The 20,991-nt window shown below is 41.7% G+C and overlaps 1 protein-coding gene across 6 annotated transcripts; it reads left to right on the top strand.

Moving 5' to 3' along the window:
- Window positions 1–877: 877 nt before the first annotated feature.
- Window positions 878–20,231, top strand: LOC115108159 (survival of motor neuron protein-like). 6 transcript variants are annotated; one of them, XM_065008967.1, is made up of 12 exons: window positions 880–1,053; window positions 1,228–1,305; window positions 5,263–5,388; window positions 5,568–5,672; window positions 6,758–6,964; window positions 7,137–7,340; window positions 7,457–7,594; window positions 9,373–9,525; window positions 11,254–11,317; window positions 11,439–11,559; window positions 16,455–16,573; window positions 17,050–20,231. In XM_065008967.1, exons 1-9 carry the CDS (start codon window positions 1,006–1,008, stop codon window positions 11,314–11,316), a joined length of 1,122 nt encoding a protein of 373 aa, XP_064865039.1. In that variant the 5' UTR covers window positions 880–1,005; the 3' UTR covers window position 11,317; window positions 11,439–11,559; window positions 16,455–16,573; window positions 17,050–20,231. The 6 variants fall into 6 exon arrangements, with proteins under 6 accessions (XP_029488049.1, XP_064865039.1, XP_029488045.1 ...); XM_029632185.2 differs by lacking the exon at window positions 17,050–20,231 and having other exon boundaries at window positions 16,455–16,831; XM_029632187.2 differs by lacking the exon at window positions 17,050–20,231 and having other exon boundaries at window positions 881–1,053; window positions 7,137–7,265; window positions 16,455–16,831.
- Window positions 20,232–20,991: the final 760 nt, after the last annotated feature.

Here is a 20,991-nt window from a genome sequence, read left to right on the forward strand (position 1 = left end):
CGCTAAATGAATGTAAACCAAATAGACAATGGGGACAATTAGCAACCACTACTTGATACTGCAGTAGTGTAGTTCAGGTTTGATAGGTTTATATCATAAATTGTCAAGCGACTGGAAAGGTTTATCTTGAGCTGTGAATAGCGCAGTTGTGATGAAATCAAATTATAGCACACTAGTCCACAAATACAATCTAGGCTATCGATGTTCTTCTTCTCTTGGTGAAGATGTTATGCACTGTCAACTTTGTAGCAGTTGATCAATTCCTTGATAAATCGGCGGATTATGTTATTAACAAATAGATGTGACTGCTTAGCCTATATTTGATCGTTAGTATTTCTGGGCCCCGAATTTCTGGACTCATATCGGTGTGAAACTCTAGTCACAGATGAAAGGGAACGTTCTAATCTTCTGCCCAAATCCATTCCGAACGGTATCTGATTATAAGGGGGGAATTGCGTGCTTTAAAAAAAAGAAAAAAAAAAGTAATTTTGGTAGACCTGCAGCTTGTAATACAGAGGTCTCGCGTTCATCATCTGGGGTGCATGGAAAGACACCCTGGTGAACTCAGTGTGGTTATCCTAACATGGTAATTAATATTGAGGGCCAACTAGAACTCTGACTTTCCGACAAGATCATTGACGTCATGATTTGACCCCGTATTTTTCCGAGTTCCCAGTTGTCTTGAACGCACCATTAATGTAGCCTAATTGTGTTTTCAAGATGACTGTGAACTCGGAAAAAAAACGTGGTCAAATCATGACCTTCAAGTCGGTGCTCTAGACAGATGCCAGAGTTTCCTACTTGGAATTCCAAATTGGATGACGGTTCAAAACTCATTTTCCCACCTTTGTAGTTATCTTGAACACACTGAAGTCGGATATTTCCGAGTTTCCCAGGTGTTTTGAACGATGCACAATCAAAGCGTTTGCTACCAAACTTGACAATGGCCTAATGTCACGAAAAATATAACAAGTTAATACGTGTGTTTAATTCAACTCGCTAGTTATGGATGAATATTATGAAAGTATTGTTTTCCGAAGTGAAAGAGTCGAGGTAAGGGTTTTATCGCATAACGTTAAGTTAATAGCTAACTAACGTTACAATCTCAACCAAGCTGATGATGAGCCAGTTAACCACTGAGAAAGTTAATAGCTAACGTCCATTGCTAGCTACTTCTTATTATTACGAAGTTAAAATGTAAAGTATGTTGTTACTGTTTTGATGTAGGATAACGCGTCTTTAGCTGTGGCTACTGACGACTCCGCACTGGTAAAGGCCTATGAAGACGCCCTCCGAACATTTCGGGTAAAGGTTTACAAGTATACAAGTGGATGGATGAACTCATTTGGTGTAGTGCAGAGCCATACATGTTTTCTCCCCTAAATACTTGGTTCTGATGTAGCGTTACTTAGCTAGCTAGCTTCCTTCAGCTCAAGGAGACAAGACAAAGGGAAAGGAAGCTCCTCGTGAGATTTGTCCCTTGTGAGTCGATGGTGGTGGGGAGTATTTTATTACTGATCCCCATTAGCTGCTGCTACTCTTCCTGGTGTCCAAACAAGCGGCAATTACATACAAAACAAAACAGTACATGCCACACTATACCACAACATATCTATACTGAACGAAAATATAAATGCAACAATATAAAATATTTTACTGAGTTACAATTCATATAAGGAAATCAGTCAATTGAAATTAATGAATTAGGCCCTAATCTATATCTGGGAATAAGACATGCACTTGTTAGTAGCGTTAAAAAGAAAGGTTGTGGCGTGGATCAGACAACCAGTCAGTATCTGCCTCATGCAGCACGACATCTCCTTCGCATAGAGTTGATCAAGCTGTTGATTGTGTCCTGTGGAATGTTGTCCCACTCCTCTTCAATGACTGTGCAAAGTTGCTGGATATTGGCGGGAACTGGAACACGCTGTCGTACTTGTTGGTACAGAGCATCTCAAACATGCTCAATGGGTGACATGTCTGGTGAGTATGCAGGCCATGGAAGAACTGGGGAATGTTCAGCTTCCAGGAGTTGTGTACAGATCCTTGTGACATGGTGCCGTGCATTTTCATGCTGAAACATGAGGTGATGGCAGCAGATAAATGGCACGGTATCTCTGCATTCTAATTTCCATTGATAAACTGCAATTGAGTTCACTGTCCATACCATACATGACATTGGAGGCAAAATGAATGTCAATTTCTCTTATGGTAGAAAAAGTAACATTTAAATTCTCTGCGACAGCTCTGGTGGACCTTCCTGTAGTCAGCATGCCAATGGCACGCTCTGTCAAAACTTGAGACATCTGGGTCATTGTGTTGTGTGACAACGGCACATTTTAGTAGCTATTTATTGGCTCCAGCACAAGGTGCACCTGTAAAATGATCATGCCGTTTAATCAGCTTCTTGATATGCCACCGGTCAGATGGATGGATGCAACATTATTTTGTGAAATAAGCTTTTTGTGCGTATGGAACATTTCTGGGTTCTTTTATTCGGCTCATGAAACCAACACTTTACATGTTGGGATTATATATTTTTTTCAGTGTTAAATCCAAAATCCATATCCATATATATATATATATATATACTGCTCAAAAAAATAAAGGGAACACTAAAATAACACATCCTAGATCTGAATGAATGAAATATTCCTATTAAATACTTTTTCTTTACATAATTGAATGTGCTGACAACAAAATCACACAAAAATTATCAATGGAAATCAAATTTGTCACACTCAAAATTAAAGTGGAATACCACACTACAGGCTGATCCAACTTTGATGAAATGTCCTTAAAACAAGTCAAAATGAGGCTCGGTAGTGTGTGTGACCTCCACGTGCCTGTATGACCTCCCTACAACGCCTGGGCATGCTCCTGATGAGGTGGCGGATGATCTCCTGAGGGTTCTCCTCCCAGACCTGGACTAAAGCATCTGCCAACTCCTGGACAGTCTGTGGTGCAACGTGGCGTTGGTGGATGGAGCGAGATATGATGTCCCAGATGTGCTCAATTGGATTCAGGTCTGGGGAACGGGTGGGTTTTGCAGGAACTGCTGACACACTCCAGCCACATGAGGTCTAGCATTGTCTTGCATTAGGAGGAACCCAGGGCCAACCAGGGTCTCACAAGGGGTCTGAGGATCTCATCTCGGTAGCTAATTGCAGTCAGGCTACCTCTGGCGAGCACATGGAGGGCTGTGCGGCCCCCCCAAAGAAATGCCACCCCACACCATGACTGACCCACCGCCAAACCGGTCATGCTGGAGGATGTTGCAGGCAGCAGAACGTTCTCCACGGCGTCTCCAGACTCTGTCACGTCTGTCACATGTGTTCATTGTGAACCTGCTTTCATCTGTGAAGAGCACAGGGCGCCAGTGGCGAATTTGCAAATCTTGGTGTTCTCTGGCAAATGCCAAACGTCCTGCACAGTGTTGGGCTGTAAGCACAACCCCCACCTGTGGACGTCGGGCCCTCATACCACCCTCATGGAGTCTGTTTCTGACCGTTTGAACAGACACATGCACATTTGTGGCCTGCTGGAGGTCATTTTGCTGGGCTCTGGCAGTGCTCCTCCTTGCACAAAGGTGGAGGTAGCGGTCCTGCTGCTGGGTTGTTGCCCTCCTACGGCCTCCTCCACGTCTCCTGATGTACTGGCCTGTCTCCTGTTAGCACCTCCATGCTCTGGACACTACGCTGACAGACACAGCAAACCCTTGCCACAGCTCGCATTGATGTGCCATCCTGGATGAACTGCACTACCCGAGCCACTTGTGTGGGTTGTAGACTCCGTCTCATGTTACCACTAGAGTGAAAGCACTGCCAGCATTCAAACGTGACCAAAACATCAGCCAGGAAGCATAGGAACTGAGAAGTGGTCTGTGGTCACCACCTGCAGAACCACTCCTTTATTGGGGGTGTCTTGCTAATTGCCTATAATTTCCAAACGTTGTCTATTCCATTTGCACAATAGCATGTGAAATTTATTGTCAATCAGTGTTGCTTCCTAAGTGGACAGTTTGATTTCACAGAAGTGTGATTGACTTGGAGTTACATTGTGTTGTTTAAGTGTTCCCTTTATTTTTTTGAGCAGTGTATATACATTTTACAAACATAATATATTTTACATTAGTTATCTTTGTTTTGTTTTAGTCCCACCCTTCAGCTCCACTCAACCCCTCTCATCTATCTCTTAACAACATCCAGTGGTACTTTGCATTTCCCATAATCTGTTCTGGACTTGGGGACTGTGAAGAGACCTCTGGTGGCATGTCTTTTGGGGTATGCATGGGTGTCTGAGCATTTATACTGACAGCTCGGTGCTTTCAGCATGTTAATACTTCTCCCAAAGACAAGTAATAATGCAGTCAACCTCTCCTCTACTGTGAGCCAGGAGAGATTGACATGCATGTTATTGATGTTAGTTCCCCGTGTACATTTAAGGGCCAGCCCTGCTGCTCTGTTTTGGGCCAACTGTAATTTGCCTATGTCCCTCTTTGTGGCGACCATAATTTGATTGAGCAGTAGTCCAGGTACGAAAAAACTGGTGCCTGTAAGACTTGTTTTGTTGACGGCGACGTCTTGAAACGAAAAACAGTACATTAATGAATCTCCTTTGTTTCATTCATACATCAGAGCTTAAACAATGAAAAAGAGAGTGTCACAAAGCTTCTCACTAATCTACAGAAATGGTTTGAATCAGAATTGTCCAAATCTTGTGTGCCAGGTCTGGAACCAAGTGACCCAAGGGCAGACTCCAAGGTAATAAGTCTATAGATAGACTTGACATTTTTGGGGTGTGCAGGCTTGAAGCTTTTTCTCATCATTGTTTCATCTTGGTATCTGAGTCTCTAAATGTTTTGTGGTCAGAGGATGGCCCCTTCTAACTCATGACATTCACCCCTTGTGAATCGAAGAATGGGAGGCACGTGTTAAAACCCCACAAAAAATAGCATGAATGTCTCCTTCATATCTGGCTGCCTTTCAGATTATTTTGTGCCCAATAGAAATGAATGGTAATTAATGTATTGTGCCATTTTGGAGTTACTTTTAATATAAATAAGGATATAAATAAAATATGTTTCTAAACACTTCTACATTAATGTGGATGCTACCATGATTACAGGTAATCCTGAATTAATTGTGAATAAAGATGAATGAGAAAGTTAAGAGGGTCAAATATCATACCCCCAAGACATGACAATGATCCAATAACGAATCCTGCATTTTCTCCTGTAATATTTGTTTCATCCTTTTTTAGAGCTGTAATGATGAAAAAGAGAGCAAAGAGAAGCTTGGAAACAACCCACCGAAATTGACAGACTCAAAACTCCCCAAATCTCATGTGTTGAGTAAGGAGCCGGTTGAACCAAAGGCAAACTCAAAGGTAATCAGTTAGGCTTTATGGGAGACTTGAGTTTTTGGGGATGTGGTCAGCAGGTGGCACCTTCCAAGTCATGAGATTCATCCTTGTGAATTGAGGATGGGAGGAATGTCTTAAAACCAAATAGAAGAACACTTTTCCAAAACGGAGTCCTGAATAATCTCCATCGTTTCATCTTTTAGAGGGCTGAAAAAGAGAGCGGTGAGAAGCTTGCAGACAATCCGCAGACACTGTCTGAATCATATGTGCCGACCAAAGGACCAGTTGACCCGAAGACAAACTCAAAGGTAATCAATTAGGCATAGGTTGAAAATGAACACTTGGAATATGTAGGGGTGATGCTTTTCCACAATGCTCTTTCTGTGATTCTTTCAATAGTGGGAGGTAGGGTCCCATTTAGAGGTCGACCGATTGTGATTTATCGACGCCGGTACCGATTTATTGGAGGACCAAAAAAAGCCGATACATATTAATCGGTCAGAGGGACAAGTTACAACGTATATTTGTAGCAAGTAGAATTTGATGCAAGTCTTTGGGTTCTTCAGTGGTAAATGCAGATGAGCAACCCTATGATTCAGCCTAAAGCCACTATGCTGCATCAGTCGAGCTAAAGGTTATAATGGTTTTAAAGGGACAATTATATTTCAGATGGTGTTTCATTTTAATTTATTTTGGAGTAGAATGTCCGTTTAAAAAAGTCACCAGAAGTGACCTTCTCTGTTGTTGTTGTCCCCCCCCCCCAAAAAAAAAAAATCCAATAGACCCCAGCCCCCCGCTACCTTTGCCAACGCTACTGAAAAAATCCTAGGAGAAACACAACTCCTTTTGTATTTCTTTCATCCTTCAGAGATGTAATGATGAAAAAGATAGCGAAAGAGAAGCTTGGAGACAACCCACCAGAACTGAGAGAATCAAAACTCCCCGAATCGCAACAAACTTTTGCTTAGGGCCCTGAAAGGCTAGAGCAGGCTCTGACTGCATGTGTGGGTATGGATGTGGGTACACAGACCTGTGAGCCACTGCGTTCAGATTTTTTTGTGGTCCCCACTCCCATCAAAGTTGGCCATCCCTGAGTTAGGCTATACAGAAGACTGAGATTGTGGCATGTGGTCAGCGGATGGCCCCTTCCAAATCATGAGATTAAACCAAAAAGCAGGAATTCTGCATTTTTATGTCTTTATCGGGAGAACACTTTGTTCTTGTAGCAAAACGTGCTACGGTGTAAAAACTTTTGCAATGGTGTGTGACTAATAAAGAAACCCATGGTAAAAGATTCATGATAGCACTGTTAACTCGACTTCTTTCGGTTCCTTTTCTCAAGCTTGCTTTTATTACTACCAGTTGTAGTAATAAAAACACCTATGTGTACCAGGTGTGGAGGCTGGGAAACCGGTGTCGTGCGGTGTACTCCGAGGATGGCCTGGTTTACCCAGCGGTGCTGGTGTGGTTGAGAGGCGACCACTGCCGGGTGAAGTTTGAAGGCTACGGGAATGAGGAAGAGCTGGAACTGAGCAGCCTGCTATCTCCAGTAGAACTGGGAGGCCACAGAGGAAGAGTTGATGCCAAAGTGCAACAAGGGGTAACACTTCACTTGAACATTCATTTTTGGCCTTGTATGACAGATTGAATAAGTGTTACTTGTAGGGTCATCATTTTATAGTATCAAAGTTTAAATTACCATGAACATGTCAGTCAATCCAGGATAAAGCAGTGCTCGGGTCTGTCCAATAAGGCAATTCTCTTGTCCCTAGGCTGTTGATGGGTTCAGCTCCACTAGTAACAACATTGCTGATTGGAAGAGGATGGAAAGAGATTGGAGGACAGCTCAACAAGAGGGACGAGAGGAGCTGTCCTCACCTCAGCCACCTAAGTTTGCTCCAGTGAGTCTGGGTGCTGTTCCCACTGTTTCAGGACACCTGGAATACATTGTTGACCAATGGCCATGCTTTACTGAGGTCTGATGTTTACTGATAAGGAAGTTTGCATTCAATTATGTAAGACTTGTCACTATGGCATGTGACAATTCTGATATTTGTTGTAAGATTTGTGTGTGTGTGTGTGTGATATTTAGGGAAAAGACTATGGCAAAAGCAGCTATGACTTTGGCAAGGAGCATGGGGATAAGAAGAAGCCAAGTGGCCGGCGAGAGGTACCAAACAATCACCCCTTTTCCTTCTTTCCTCCAGTGCCACCGCCCAAGGACTCTCTGGTGAGACTGCTGTGTGTGTTCTTACCTACATTTCTATCTTCAACCTGTGTGAGACTGTTGTGTTTATTTATTTACTTCTCTATTGTTCACCTAATACCTTTTTTTGCGCTGTTGGTTAGAGCCTGTAAGTAAGCATTTCACTGTGCTGTTGTATTCGACGCACGTGACAAATACACTTTGATTTGATTGGCTACCTCCAGCCTGTACATCCAACAAGAATAATGTTATTCAATGTCTGTGGTATTATGTCGTGGGTGTGCAATAAATTGAGTTATAAATAAGAGCTACTCAGCTTGTATTTCATATACGTGCCTTCGGAAAGTATTCAGACCCCTTGACTTTTGCTACATTTTGTTAGGTTACAGCCTTATTCCAAATTGTTTATCCCCCTCATCAATCTACACACAGTACCCCATAATGACGAAGCAAAAATAGGTTTTCAGAAATGTTTGCTAATTTATATATTTTGTAAACCAACTTAAATATCACATTTACTTAAGTATTCAGACCCTTTACTCAGTACTTTGTTGAAGCACCTTTGGCAGCGATTACAGCCTTGATTCTTCTTGGGTATGAAGCTACAAGCTTGGCACACCTGTATTTGGAGAGTTTATCCTATTCTTCTCTGCAAATCCTCTCAAGCTCTGTCAGGTTGGAAGGGGAGTGTTGCTGCACAGCTCTTTTCAAGTCTCTCCAGAGATGTTCAAGTGTGGGCTCTTGCTGGGCCACTCAAGGACATTGAGACTTGTCCTGAAGCCACTTCTGCGTTGTCTTGACTGTGTGCGTAGGGTTGTTGTCCTGTTGGAACGTTATCCTTTGCCCCAGTCGGAGGTCCTGAGCGCTCTGGAGCAGGATTTCATTAAGGATCTCTCTCTACTTTTCTCTGTTCATCTTTGCCTTGATCCTGACTAGTCTCCCAGTCCCTACTGCTGAAAAACATCCCCACAGCATGATGATGGTGCCACCACCATGCTTCACCGTAGGGATTGTGTCAGGTTTCCTTCAGATGTGACGCTTTGCATTCAGGCCGAAGAGCTCAATCTTGGTTTCATCAGACCAAAGAATCTTATTTCTTAATTTCTGGGAGTCTTTAGGTGCCTTTTGGCAAACTCCAAGCGGACTATCATGTCCCTTTTTACTGAGGAGTGGCTTCCGTCTGGCCACTCAACCATGAAGCCCTGGTTGGCGGAGTGCACAGAGGAACTCTAGAGCTCTGTCAGAGTGACCATCAGGTTCTTGGTCTCCTCCCTGACCAAGGCCCTTCTCCCCTGATTGCTCAATTTGGACGGGCGGCCAGCTCTAAGAAAGAGACACAGTCCTGTTTCGTAGCTCTCCGGACAATTCCTTCGACCTCATGGCTTGGTTTTTGCTCTGACATGCACTGTCAACTTTGGGACCTTATATGAACAGGTGTGTGCTTTCCATATAATTTCCAACCAATTGAATTTACCACAGGTGGACTCCAATCAAGTTGTAGAAACATCTCAAGGATGATCAATGGAAATGGGATGCACCTGAGCTCAATCTCGAGTCTCGTAATAAAGGGTCTGAATACTTGTGTAAAATAAGGTATTTCAGTTTTGTATAAATTTGCAAAAATTTCTGAACCTGTTTTCGCTTTGTTATTATGGGGTATTGTGTGTACATAGATTTACGTTTTTTTTGTATTTAATACATTTTAGAATAAGGCTGTAACGTAACAAAATGTGGAAAAAGTCAAAGGGTCTGAATACTTTCCGAATGCACTGTAGGTGTAATAATGGTATCTTCTCCTCCAGGACTTCCTGCCTCCTCCTCCACCTCCACCGTGTGTATGGCCCCTCCGAGCAGTGCTGGCCGATGCTAGCGATGGGCTAGACTCAGCCGTGACAGACATATCCAGCATGCTCCTGTCCTGGTACCTGTGTGGCTACCACACCGGCTGCTACATGGTTAGCAAGAGCCTTTTCCATTTCTAAACCATGCATTCCTATTGACAGAGACACTGCCATGTGCATTCAGAAAGTATTCAGACCTATTGACTTTTTCCACATTTCGTTACGTTACAGCCTTATTCTAAAATGAATAACCCTCCTCAATCTACACACAATACCCTATAATGACAAAGCGAAAACATTTTTTCACATTCATTACAAATAAAAAACGGATACCTTACTTAGCAAAAGGTCTGAATACTTATGTATGAGCCTCGAAATTGAGCCCAGGAGCATCCTGTTTCCATTGATCCTCCTTGATGTTTCTACAACTTGATTGGAGTCCACCTGTGGTAAATTAAATTGATTGGACATGATTTGGAAAGGTACACGCCTGTTTATATAAGGTCCAACAATTGACGGTGCATGTCCGAGCAAAAACCAAGCCATGAGATCGAAGGAATTGTCCGTAGAGATCTGAAACAGGATTGTGTCGAGGCACAGATCTGGGGAAAGGTACTAAAACATTTATGCAGCATTGAAGGTTCCCAAGAACCCAGTGGCCGCCATCATTCTTAAATGGAAGAAGTTTGCAACCACCAAGACTCTTCCTAGAGCTGGCCGCCTGGCCATACTGAACAATTGGGTGAGAAGGGCCTTGGTCAGGGAGGTGACCAAGAACCCGATGGTCCCTGACAGAGCTCCAGAGTTCCTCTGTGGAGATGGGAGAACCTTCCAGAAGGACAACCATCTCTGCAGCACTCCACCAATTTGGTCTTAATGGTAGAGTGGTGAAGGACTCTCACACCATGAGAAACAAGATTCTCTGGTCCGATGAAACCAAAATTGAACTCTTTGGGCTGAATACCAAGTGTCAGGTCTGGAGGAAACCTGGCACCATCCCTACGGTGAAGCATGGTGGTGGCAGCATCATGCTGTGGGGATGTTTTTCAGAGACTGTCTGGGAGGTGAGTCCAGGATCGAGGGAAAGATGAATGGCGCAAAGTACAGAGCGATCCTTAATGAAAACCTGCTCCAGAGCTCTCAAGACCTCCGGCTGGGGCGACGGTTCACCTTCCAACAGGACAACGACCCTAAGCCCACAGCCAAGACAACACAGGAATGGCTTCGGGGCAAGTCTCTGAATGTCCTTGAGTGGCCTTCAAGAGCCCAGACTTGACCACGATCGAACATCTCTGGAGAGACCGGAAAATAGCTGTGCAGTGATGCTCCCCATCCAACCAGCCAGATCTTGAGAGGATCTGCAGAGAAGAATAGGATAAACTCTCCAAATACAGGTGTGCCAAGCTTGTAGCGTCATACTCAAGGCTGCAATCACTGCCAAAGGTGTTTCAACAAAGTATTGAGTAAAGGGTATTTAAACATTTTTTTGCAAAGTTTTCTATAAAACAGTGTTTGCTTTGTCATTATGGGGTATTGTGTGTAGATTGATGAGGGGGGAAAAACGATTGAATCCATTTTAGAATAGGGCTGTAACGTAGCAAAATGTGGAAAAAGTCAAGGGGTCTGAATACTTTCCGAATGCACTGTAGGTTTCTAGGTAAATGTCAGTACTCCTCATTTAACATTTCAGGGTCTCGTATGGGGTATGACATGAATACCTATTTTTCTTGTTAACCTTAAATTGACATCTCTTGATATCCTTCTCTCAGATCGTGATTTTGCGCTGAACTGCTTTGTAGTGATTCCATAATGAAATATGGAACTTAACTTGTTGGTACTTAGGCAATGCAACAGACGAAAACAAGTCGCAGAAGGGCTGATAAAGAGAAACAGGCAGAGGAATAAGGTAAAGTGATATACCTTCATGTGGTTTCAATTCCAATTCCACTGCTTTATCAAAGGTTATTTTAAATATTTTAATTGGGATGTGGGATGGCACTGACACTATCTATCGATTAAAACTGTAGGTCTATTTGAATCTTACACAAGTAAAGGCCTAAGTTTTGCAGTCACTGAAGATTGCAGGCTGAGTACTTCTCGTATGAGGATATATTAGGACCGAAGATACCACCCTAGGGAATTCCACAGGTAGGCTATGTACTATTAAGCTCTCATAACTGCCTGCCTGTTCCCTTTCTGATGGGTTTTTAATTTAATTTATTTATTTCACCTTTATTTAACCAGGTAGGCAAGTTGAGAACAAGTTCTCATTTACAATTGCGACCTGGCCAAGATAAAGCAAAGCAGTTTGACACATACAACAACACAGTTACACATGGAGTAAAACAAACATACAGTCAATAATACAGTAGGAAAATAAGTCTATATACAATATGAGCAAATGAGGTGAGATAAGGGAGGTAGAGGCAAAAAAAAGGCCATGGTGGTGAAGTAAATACAATATAGCAAGTAAAACACTGGAATGGTAGATTTGCAGTGGAAAAATGTGCAAAGTAGAGAGAGAAATAATGGGGAGCAAAATAAAATAAATAAATACACTAGGGGGAGAGGTAGTTGTTTGGGCTAAATTATAGATGGGCTATGTACAGGTGCAGTAATCTGAGCTGCTCTGACAGCTGGTGCTTAAAGCTAGTGAGGGAGAAGTGTTTCCAGTTTCAGAGATTTTTGTAGTACGTTCCAGTCATTGGCAGCAGAGAACTGGAAGGAGAGGCGGCCAAAGGAAGAATTGGTTATGGGGGTGACCAGAGAGATATACCTGCTGGATCGCGTGCTACAGGTGGGTGATGCTATGGTGACCAGCGAGCTGAGATAAGGGGGGACTTTACCTAGCAGGGTCTTGTAGATGACCTGGAGCCAGTGGGTTTGGCGACGAGTATGAAGCGAGGGCCAGCCAATGAGAGCGTACAGGTCGCAGTGGTGGGTATTATATGGGGCTTTGGTGACAATGGATGGCACTGTGATAGACTGCATCCAATTTATTGAGTAGGGTATTGGAGGCTATTTTGTAAATGACATCGCTGAAGTCGAGGATCGGTAGGATGGTCAGTTTTACATGGTTATGTTTGGCAGCATGAGTGAAGGATGCTTTGTTGCAAAATAGGAAGCCAATTCTAGATTTAACTTTGGATTGGAGATGTTTGATGTGAGTCTGGAAGGAGAGTTTACAGTCTAACCAGACACCTAGGTATTTGTAGTTCTCCACATATTCTAAGTCAGAACCGTCCAGAGTAGTGATGTTGGACGGGCGGGCAGGTGCAGGCAGCGAAGGAGAGTTGTATGGCATTGAAGCTCGTCTGGAGGGTTGTTAACACTGTGTCCAAAGAAGGGCCAGAAGTATACAGAATGATGTCGTCTGCGTAGAGGTGGACCCAAGATTGGGGAAGAAGAGGAAAGAGCTGTCCTGTCCAGGACAAGAGTTCCAAAGACTGAATGTTCGTGTACTACACAGAGGTAGTCTAATTTGGGGCTCTGTGGGATGCATCACAGTTTGCAGGTTTTTTTTCTTAACTGAAAATGTGTGTTTTGACAAGAAGGTGATGTGGATAAGCACTTAGGGGTATGTTGACCCTAGTTCAATATGGCGTTAACTCAGCTCTTTAAGAGGCTTTTTGGAAAACTCTTTACTTTTCACTTTTTTTACACTTTTCACTTTTTTTTTTATATTGTTGAAAAATGGTTTGCCAAGGATAGTTTTTGGGGGAAAGAGAAAATAATGGGATGCTAGTTTTTGGTCAAGTGGAAACCATTAGAATGAATTGTTGATCCCTCAGCTGTTGTCAGGAAATGTTAGTTTCAGTTCATTTGAGGAATTTATTTTACCTGCTGTACATTGCAAATATATTGAACAAAAAGAATGCAACATACAACAATTTCCACAATGTTACTGAGTTATAGTTCATATAAGGAAATCAGTCAATTGAAATTAATTCATTAAATCCTAATCTGGATTTCACATGACGACAGGGGCGCAGTCATGGGTGGGCCTGGTAGGCCCACCCACTTGGGAGCCAGGCCCAGCCTATGAGAATGCATTTGTCCCCACAAAATAGCTTTTATTATACACAGAAGTACTCCTCAGTTTAATCAGCTGTCCGGATGGCTGGTCTCAGACTATCCCGAAGGTGAAGAAGCCGGATATGGAGGTTCTGGGCTGGCGTAGTTACACGTTGTGCGGCCGTACTGCCAAATTCTCTAAAACAAGGTTTGAGGCAGCATTTGGTCAAATATAAAATTCTCTGGCAACAGCTCTGGTGGACATTTCTGCAGTCAGCATGCCAATTGCAGGCTCCCTCAAAACATTGAGACATCTGTGGCATTGTGTTGTTGTTTTTTAGAGTGGCCTTTCATTGCCCCCAGCACAAGGTGCACCTGTGTAATGATCATGCTCATCAGCTTCTTGACATGCCACACCTGTCAGGTGGATGGATTATCTTGGCAAAGCAGATGCTCACTAACAGGGATGTAAACAAATTAGTGCACTTATCAAGAATAAGCTTTTTGTCTGTATGGGACATTTCTTCTGTGAACTTTTATTTCAGCTCATGAAATATGGGACCAATACTTTACATGTTGCGTTTTATATGTTTGTTCAGTATATATTCGGACAATCTGGGTGCTGTTTTCTCTGTTTCAGGACATCTGGAATACAATGGTCATGCTTCACGGATGTCTGCTTACTGATAAGGAAGTTTGCGTTCAATTATTTGCGTTCAATTATTTCATACTTGTCACTTGCTTTTTTTTGTCAAGAGAAAAGGATTACGACCAAGTCACATGCCTTGGCATTTTGTTATGCATGTTTTATTTAGATGCAATTGAATAGTAATTGTTTAAAAGAGTAGCAGACATGATAAACAATATAATATCTGACTGGTGGCAATTGGGTCTCTCAAACCACCCAGCATGGTTTACTCATCTCCTCACCTTTATCCCTGAGATTCACCACATAGTTTTCTTCAGGACGTAAGAACTATAGTGTCAATATTATGCCAATTAATTAAACTGTTTCTCAGAAATGTGTGAGCGAGTAGGGACTAGTTACATTTTTACATTTTTATAAAACACTAATGTAATATTTGCAAAAATATGCAATTTTTCAGATGAGTCAAGTATATGTGCAGCCTAAATGCAGAGAATGTGATTTAAATCATTATTTGAGTCTTAAATGACACACACCCTCACCAGTCACCACGAAATTGAACTTTTAATAAGTCTATGATCTGTGTGGATGACGCAGTGTTCCAGATATAACACTGGGGACCAATTTGGAACGACTCTTAGGTCAAGGATGAGGAGATGGGAAGCAGATGTGGTTTGACGTAGATGGTCAAAAGTTCAAATGACCCTTAGACTCTCAAAATAGGATTGATTTAGTATCTCTATTGGGAATTTGAATACTGTAGTTAGACAATTTTATGTAAAGAGTTCTTTGCAGAAACGCTGTAAGATTTCTATGGATTTTTGTCTAGGATACACAATAGCTGCCAATATACAGTACCAGTCAAAAGTTTTTTTTTCCATTTTATTTTAGTATTTTCTACATTGTAGAATAATAGTGAAGACATCAACGTTATGAAATAACACATATGGAATCATGTGGTAACCAAAAAAGTGTTAAACAAATCAAAATATATTTTATATACTTATATTTAGATTCTTCAAATTAGCCACCCTTTTCCTTGATGTTCAGGTTATTAACAGCTATTATTCAGCATGGGTATTTCATGTGAACAGAAAAAAGCCAGCCAACAACTCAAACTTTGCTATTTTGATTATCACATTGACGCCTCTCAATCACTTTGGGGCATCAACTCTAAAACTCTAATTCTCTGGAGGGAAGAATATGTTGGGAATGCCAGTTTTCCAGACAAAATGCCAGAGTTTGAGTTGAATAAGTTATGTTCCCCTTAGAAAATGGCAAAAGCACATGTATACAAAAAAAACCACATAAATCCACACCATTTCACTTCTCTCTCCCGTGTCTATGTACTGACATGTGGAACTGATAGATGCTCACACACACACGTTACAATTTACACACATTTCAAAACATTAACATGTAAACTGTTTTTTTCCCCCTGTTATGTTTTGGACCCCAGTAAGACTAGCTGTCACCATTGGCGTCGGCTAATGGGGATCCTAATAAATCAAATGTATAGGCAATGTGAACACATTTGACTCAACATGTCACCTGTCAAATCCTTCCATCATTTCAGTGTTATGATTATAGTAACAGATGATGTCAATGAAAAGTTGGTCCAGGTGGTCTGCCAGCCGGAATATGAGCCAGACGTCTAGACCTACTGCTGCGCCTGCCCCGCCCGCGTCTCTTTGCTATCGACCTCCAATCAGGTTCAGTGCATTTCAGCACCATAATCAGCAGCCAGCTCCTCCTCCTCAGCACTACCTACTCTGTGTTGGTACTGACGACCAGCTCCCACGACTTTCTGGAAATGCGCTCCCCTGAAGAAGACTCAACACCAGATGAAAAAAGATTATTGAAAAGTTCTTTAGTTAATGCTTGCTGGAATAACATGATTACGTTTTATAAAGGGTTTATAGGGCCACCAATAGGGTTCTAACTTCTAAAAAGTAAATTGCTCAATGACTTGGACAGATGGTTTTGTGTGCTATCAATTCACACACAGCATGTGTACTGATTGATTGCACGAATGGACACTAATGCATATAGCTCATAATGGTGAAACTGTTAAGATTGTCTATGTTTATAAGCTACCATTGCAGACAGAAACATGGACATGCCAAACTAAACTTGTTTCTTCTCTGTAGTAAGCAGACATTGTCCTAGGATTAGAAGTTTGGTTGGGTTCCCATGGTAAGAGGATTGGGTTTAGGATTGACTTTATGGTAATATAATTGTATTGTAGAATCTTGTTAAGAAATGCCTGAGCATCGAAATGTTTATCATTTGAGTGACCATTATTTTGTGTCTGATATTGTCAAGTAGGTTACAGTGTACTAGAGCAAAAATAAATAAGTTCTCTGTGTCTCTGTACCCACAGTGTGATGCGGATCAGCAATGTGCAGTTGGCAAAGGTGCAAGAATTGGGAAGTTGTGCGAGTGTTCACGGGGAACGAGGGAATCGAGGATGACAGCTACCATCTGATCAATCATCACACTGTATGAGGACAAATTGTGTTTTCTCAAATGTTTCTCTTTTAGATATGTAAATGTTTAAGACTTGAATAAACTTTTTTGAAGACTTCTCTTTAATTAAAGAAGTAAACGTCTTTACTACCTACATCTCTGCATTGAAAATGTTGGGAGATATTACTCTAGAGGGTGCAACAGAGCTGAAATTTCAAGCGGCAAAAAATGTCCGTGTGAAAAGGAAACTACCACCTATTTTTATTAATAATAATAAATACAAATATTACAGCATTGTATTATCTGTCATCATTATGCTACCATAATAATCAAAATTGGCCTTAATTGATATGATATTTTAGACTAAATTTATTTTAGACTTTATTTTCAATTTGTCCAGAGAATATAGATTTGTATCAGATTGAAAATGTAGGACAGCAATGACAAAGCAGTGATGATTTATTTATATACAGTGCCTTAACGTATTCACACCCCTTGACTTTCCACAGCTACATTAAGTACTGCAGTGCATCTCCTCATGGACTGCACCAGATTTGCCTGTTCTTGCTGTGAGATGTTACCCTGCTCTTCTACCAAGGCACCTGCATGTTCCCAGACATTTCTGGGGGGAATGGCCCTAGCCCTCACTCTCCGATCCAACAGGTCCCAGGCGTGCTCAATGGGATTGAGATCCGGGCTCTTCGCTGGCCATACCAGAAAACTGACATTCCTGTCTTGCAGGAAATCACACACAGAACAAGCAGTATGGCTGGTGGCATGGGCATGCTGGAGGGTCATGTCAGGATGAGCCTGCAGGAAGGGTACCACATGAGGGAGGAGGATGTCTTCCCTGTAACGCACAGCGTGAAGATTGCCTGCAATGACAACAAGCTCAGTCCGATGATGCTATGACACACCGCCCCAGACCATGACCACCGACCCATCCTGCTCCAGAGTACAGGCCTCGGTGTAACGCTCATTCCTTCGACGATAAACGTGAATCCGACCATCACCCCTGGTGAGATAAAACCGCAACTCGTCAGTGAAGAGCACATTTGTCAGTCCTGTCTGGTCCAGCGATGGTGGGTTTGTGCCCATAGGCGACGTTGTTGCCTGTGATGTTTGGTGAGGACCTGCCTTAGAACAGGCCTACAAGCCCTGTCCAGCCTCTCTCAGACTTTCGCAGACAGTCTGAGCAATGATGGAGGGATTGTGCGTTCCTGGTGTAACTCGGGCAGTTGTTGTTGCCATCCTGTACCTGTCCCGCAGGTGTGATGTTCAGATGTACCGATCCTGTGCAGTTGTTGTTACTCTGCCATTGCGAGGATGTTCAGCTGTCCGTCCTGTCTCCCCACTGCCTTAGGTGTCTCACAGTACGGAATTCCAATGTATTGCCCTGGCCATATCTGCAGTCTTTTAGTTAGATTAAACTTTGTCATTGAACAGTACTTGTGTACACCACAATGAAATGCTGTTCGCATCTAACCAGAAGTGCAAATAAAAGAGTACAAAAAATGTACAATTAAGTACAGTATATGTATATTTTTTGCCCTTTTTTCTCCCCAATTTCGTAGTGTCCAATTGTTGTAGTAGCTACTATCTTGTCTCATCGTTACAACTCACGTACGGGCTCGGGAGAGACGAAGGTTGAAAGTCATGCGTCCTCTGATACACAACCCAACCCAACCTGGCAACCTTGGTTAGCGCGCACTGCGCCCGGCCCGCCACAGGAGTCGCTGGTGTGCGATGAGACACACTCCTAAATAACGACTACAAAATTATCGCCTCAATCTTTGTGAAGGGTTAAAGTCATGCTTGAATGATCTGATTGATGAATGTCAATCAGGGTTTATGAAAGGGCGCCATATATCTAATAATCTGAGGCTGGTCTATTGGTTGACTTCCCTGTTATCTTATTTTGGGATTTTCAGAAAGCATTTGATACCGTAAGTCACAATTTTATCTTTGATTGTCTTAAGCATTTGAAGTTTGAACCTTTTTTTGTTGATGCTATTAGAACTCTGTATAATGATGGCAATAGCTTTATCAAACTCTTTCATGGAACATTCTCAAGGTTTAACATTTACAAAGGAATACGACAAGGTTGTCCAATCTCACCTTTTTATTTTTGTTAGTATCTCAAATCTTATGCTCACTAGTTTATCAAAGTCCATTTGAAGGCATTACATTCCAGGCCTGAGAGATCAAGATATCCCGACTGGTGGATGACACCTCACTTTTTTTGAAAAATGTGTCACAAGCTAGATTAGCATTGGATATTGTGAAGCAGTTCTCCAAAATCTCAGGTTTGGTTTTAAATCTTTCCAACTGTGAGATGTTTGTTCTGAAAGGAGCTGTCAATCAGCATCTCTGAAAAAGATACTGTAACATACCTCGGTGTAAAGATCACCAAACATCTTAAGGCGGTGAATGTTCTTAATTTGAATCCTGTAACTGGATCTATCAAAAGATAGAGTGCTTTTATCAAAAGCTGAGGGGCTATCTCGTGCATCCTATCTTTTTTTCATCTATTGACTTTCCCAAATCGACTTGCTGTACCTTAGATAGGCTATTGTACAACTTCATCTGGAAAAACAAGCCACATAAGAAAATAGATGTTATCACCAACAGGGTTTGTGATGGCAGTCTAAATGTCTTAGACTTCACTCTCTTTAATCAGATATCAAACGTCATTTAAAAAATTAACATAGTTTCTGGAATATTATATCTCATTTTGTTTTCAGAAGCTCTGGGCTTATTTTTTTACTACAATGTCCCTATATTGTGGGTAAACTTCTTGTGAAATTGGTGGATTTTCACAAGCAGGCTTTAACGTCCTGGGCTTTGCTGTATAAAAACAACTTTTCACCTCATAGATGTTTTATATGGAATAATGGGTCAATATTACTTAGAAACAGGATGCTATTTTACCGTAACTGGTTCTCAAAAAAACATTGTCCATGTCAGCCAATTAGTTAATATTAGTGGGAATCTATTTACGCAGAGAGAATTTATGGAAAGATACAACTGTGAGGTTTCAAGCTAGGAAAATGACACTGTTATAAAAGCTATAACTAGTGGGATAAAAACTTTACTTCAGAATAATGCATATTTTGGAACATCTCCTATTGTAAGCGATATCCAGGTGAATGGCATAAGTTTATTAGATAATAAATTCAATTCAATTGTTTATTAAGGGATGTTTTATACAGGAATTTGATTGTTTGATGTAAACTGGCGCCATGCTTGGCTCACTCCACACAAATGTATGGTGACCAATAAAGTAAAGGATATCTCCTTTATGATTATCCATAGATTCTACCCGTGTAATAGCTTGATTTCTAAATATATACCTAATGTTACCAGTGAACGCAGTTTTTCTGAACTAGAAACGGAATCTATCGAACACTTATTCTGTAATTGTTACATTGTTACTACACTGATTCCACAATTGAATGTCAGTATGTCATAAATCTCTTTATTTTATTAGGAACATTTATCAAACAAATCAAAATGTATCTGATTTGGAAAACTATTTTGAATCATTAAAACGTATACAAAACAAAATGTAAAACAAAGGATTCGATACATGTCTGTATTTGATTTGATATAATGTGGATTTGTATTATTTTTCTCCTAATTATTTCTTTGTGTAATCCCTCTGGCTGTTCTGTGTTTTGTGTTTTGCATGTTACCGTTTAATAAAAAATATGTATTGTTACATTTTTTGTTGTTGAAAAAAAAACCCAGTTCAAATTGATTTTCACAGTCGGAGCTCATTTCTTCTTTTCTTTTTCTTTCTTTCTTTAAAAAAAAAAATCTAAATGCAGATCAACAATTTACATTCTTACATCATACAAAACAGAATACAGGTATTAATGAGAAAATACTAAAACTGTCACGTTCTGACCTTAGTTCCTTTGTTTTGTCTTTTGTTTTAGTATGGTCAGGGCGTGAGTTGGGGGGGTTGTCTATGTTAGTTTGTCTATGATTTTCTATTTCTGTGTTTGGCCTGGTATGGTTCTCAATCAGAGGCAGCTGTCAATCGTTGTCCCTGATTGAGAACCATATTTAGGTAGCTTGTTGTCCATTGTGTTTTGTTGGTGGTTGTTTCCTGTTTAGTGTTTTTGTTTCACCTTTCGGGACTGTTTGTTTGTCGTGTTTGTAGTTTTGTCTAGTGTTGCATATTTCATTAAATAATATGAACACAGGGGCCTCCCGGGTGGCGCAGTGGTTAAGGGCGCTGTACTGCAGCGCCAGCTGTCGTAACCGGCCGCGACCGGGAGGTCCGTGGGGCGACGCACAATTGGCCTAGCGTCGCCTGGGTTAGGGAGGGCTTGGTCGGTAGGGGTGTCCTTGTCTCATCGCGCACCAGCGACTCCTGTGGCGGGCTGGGCGCAGTGTGCGCTAGTTGGCCAGGTGCACGGTGTTTCCGGGTTGGATGCGCACTG

This window comes from Oncorhynchus nerka, linkage group LG24 (assembly GCF_034236695.1).
Source record: "Oncorhynchus nerka isolate Pitt River linkage group LG24, Oner_Uvic_2.0, whole genome shotgun sequence".
Classification (NCBI taxonomy): domain Eukaryota; kingdom Metazoa; phylum Chordata; class Actinopteri; order Salmoniformes; family Salmonidae; genus Oncorhynchus; species Oncorhynchus nerka.

Coding starts and splice junctions, on each gene's coding strand:
- LOC115108159 (XM_065008967.1), top strand. CDS start 1,006: ATGGATGAATATTATGAAAGTATTGTTTTCCGAAGTGAAAGAGTCGAG. Junction 1,054..1,227: donor TCCGAAGTGAAAGAGTCGAG/GTAAGGGTTTTA, acceptor GTTTTGATGTAG/GATAACGCGTCTTTAGCTGT. Junction 6,965..7,136: donor ATGCCAAAGTGCAACAAGGG/GTAACACTTCAC, acceptor TCTTGTCCCTAG/GCTGTTGATGGGTTCAGCTC.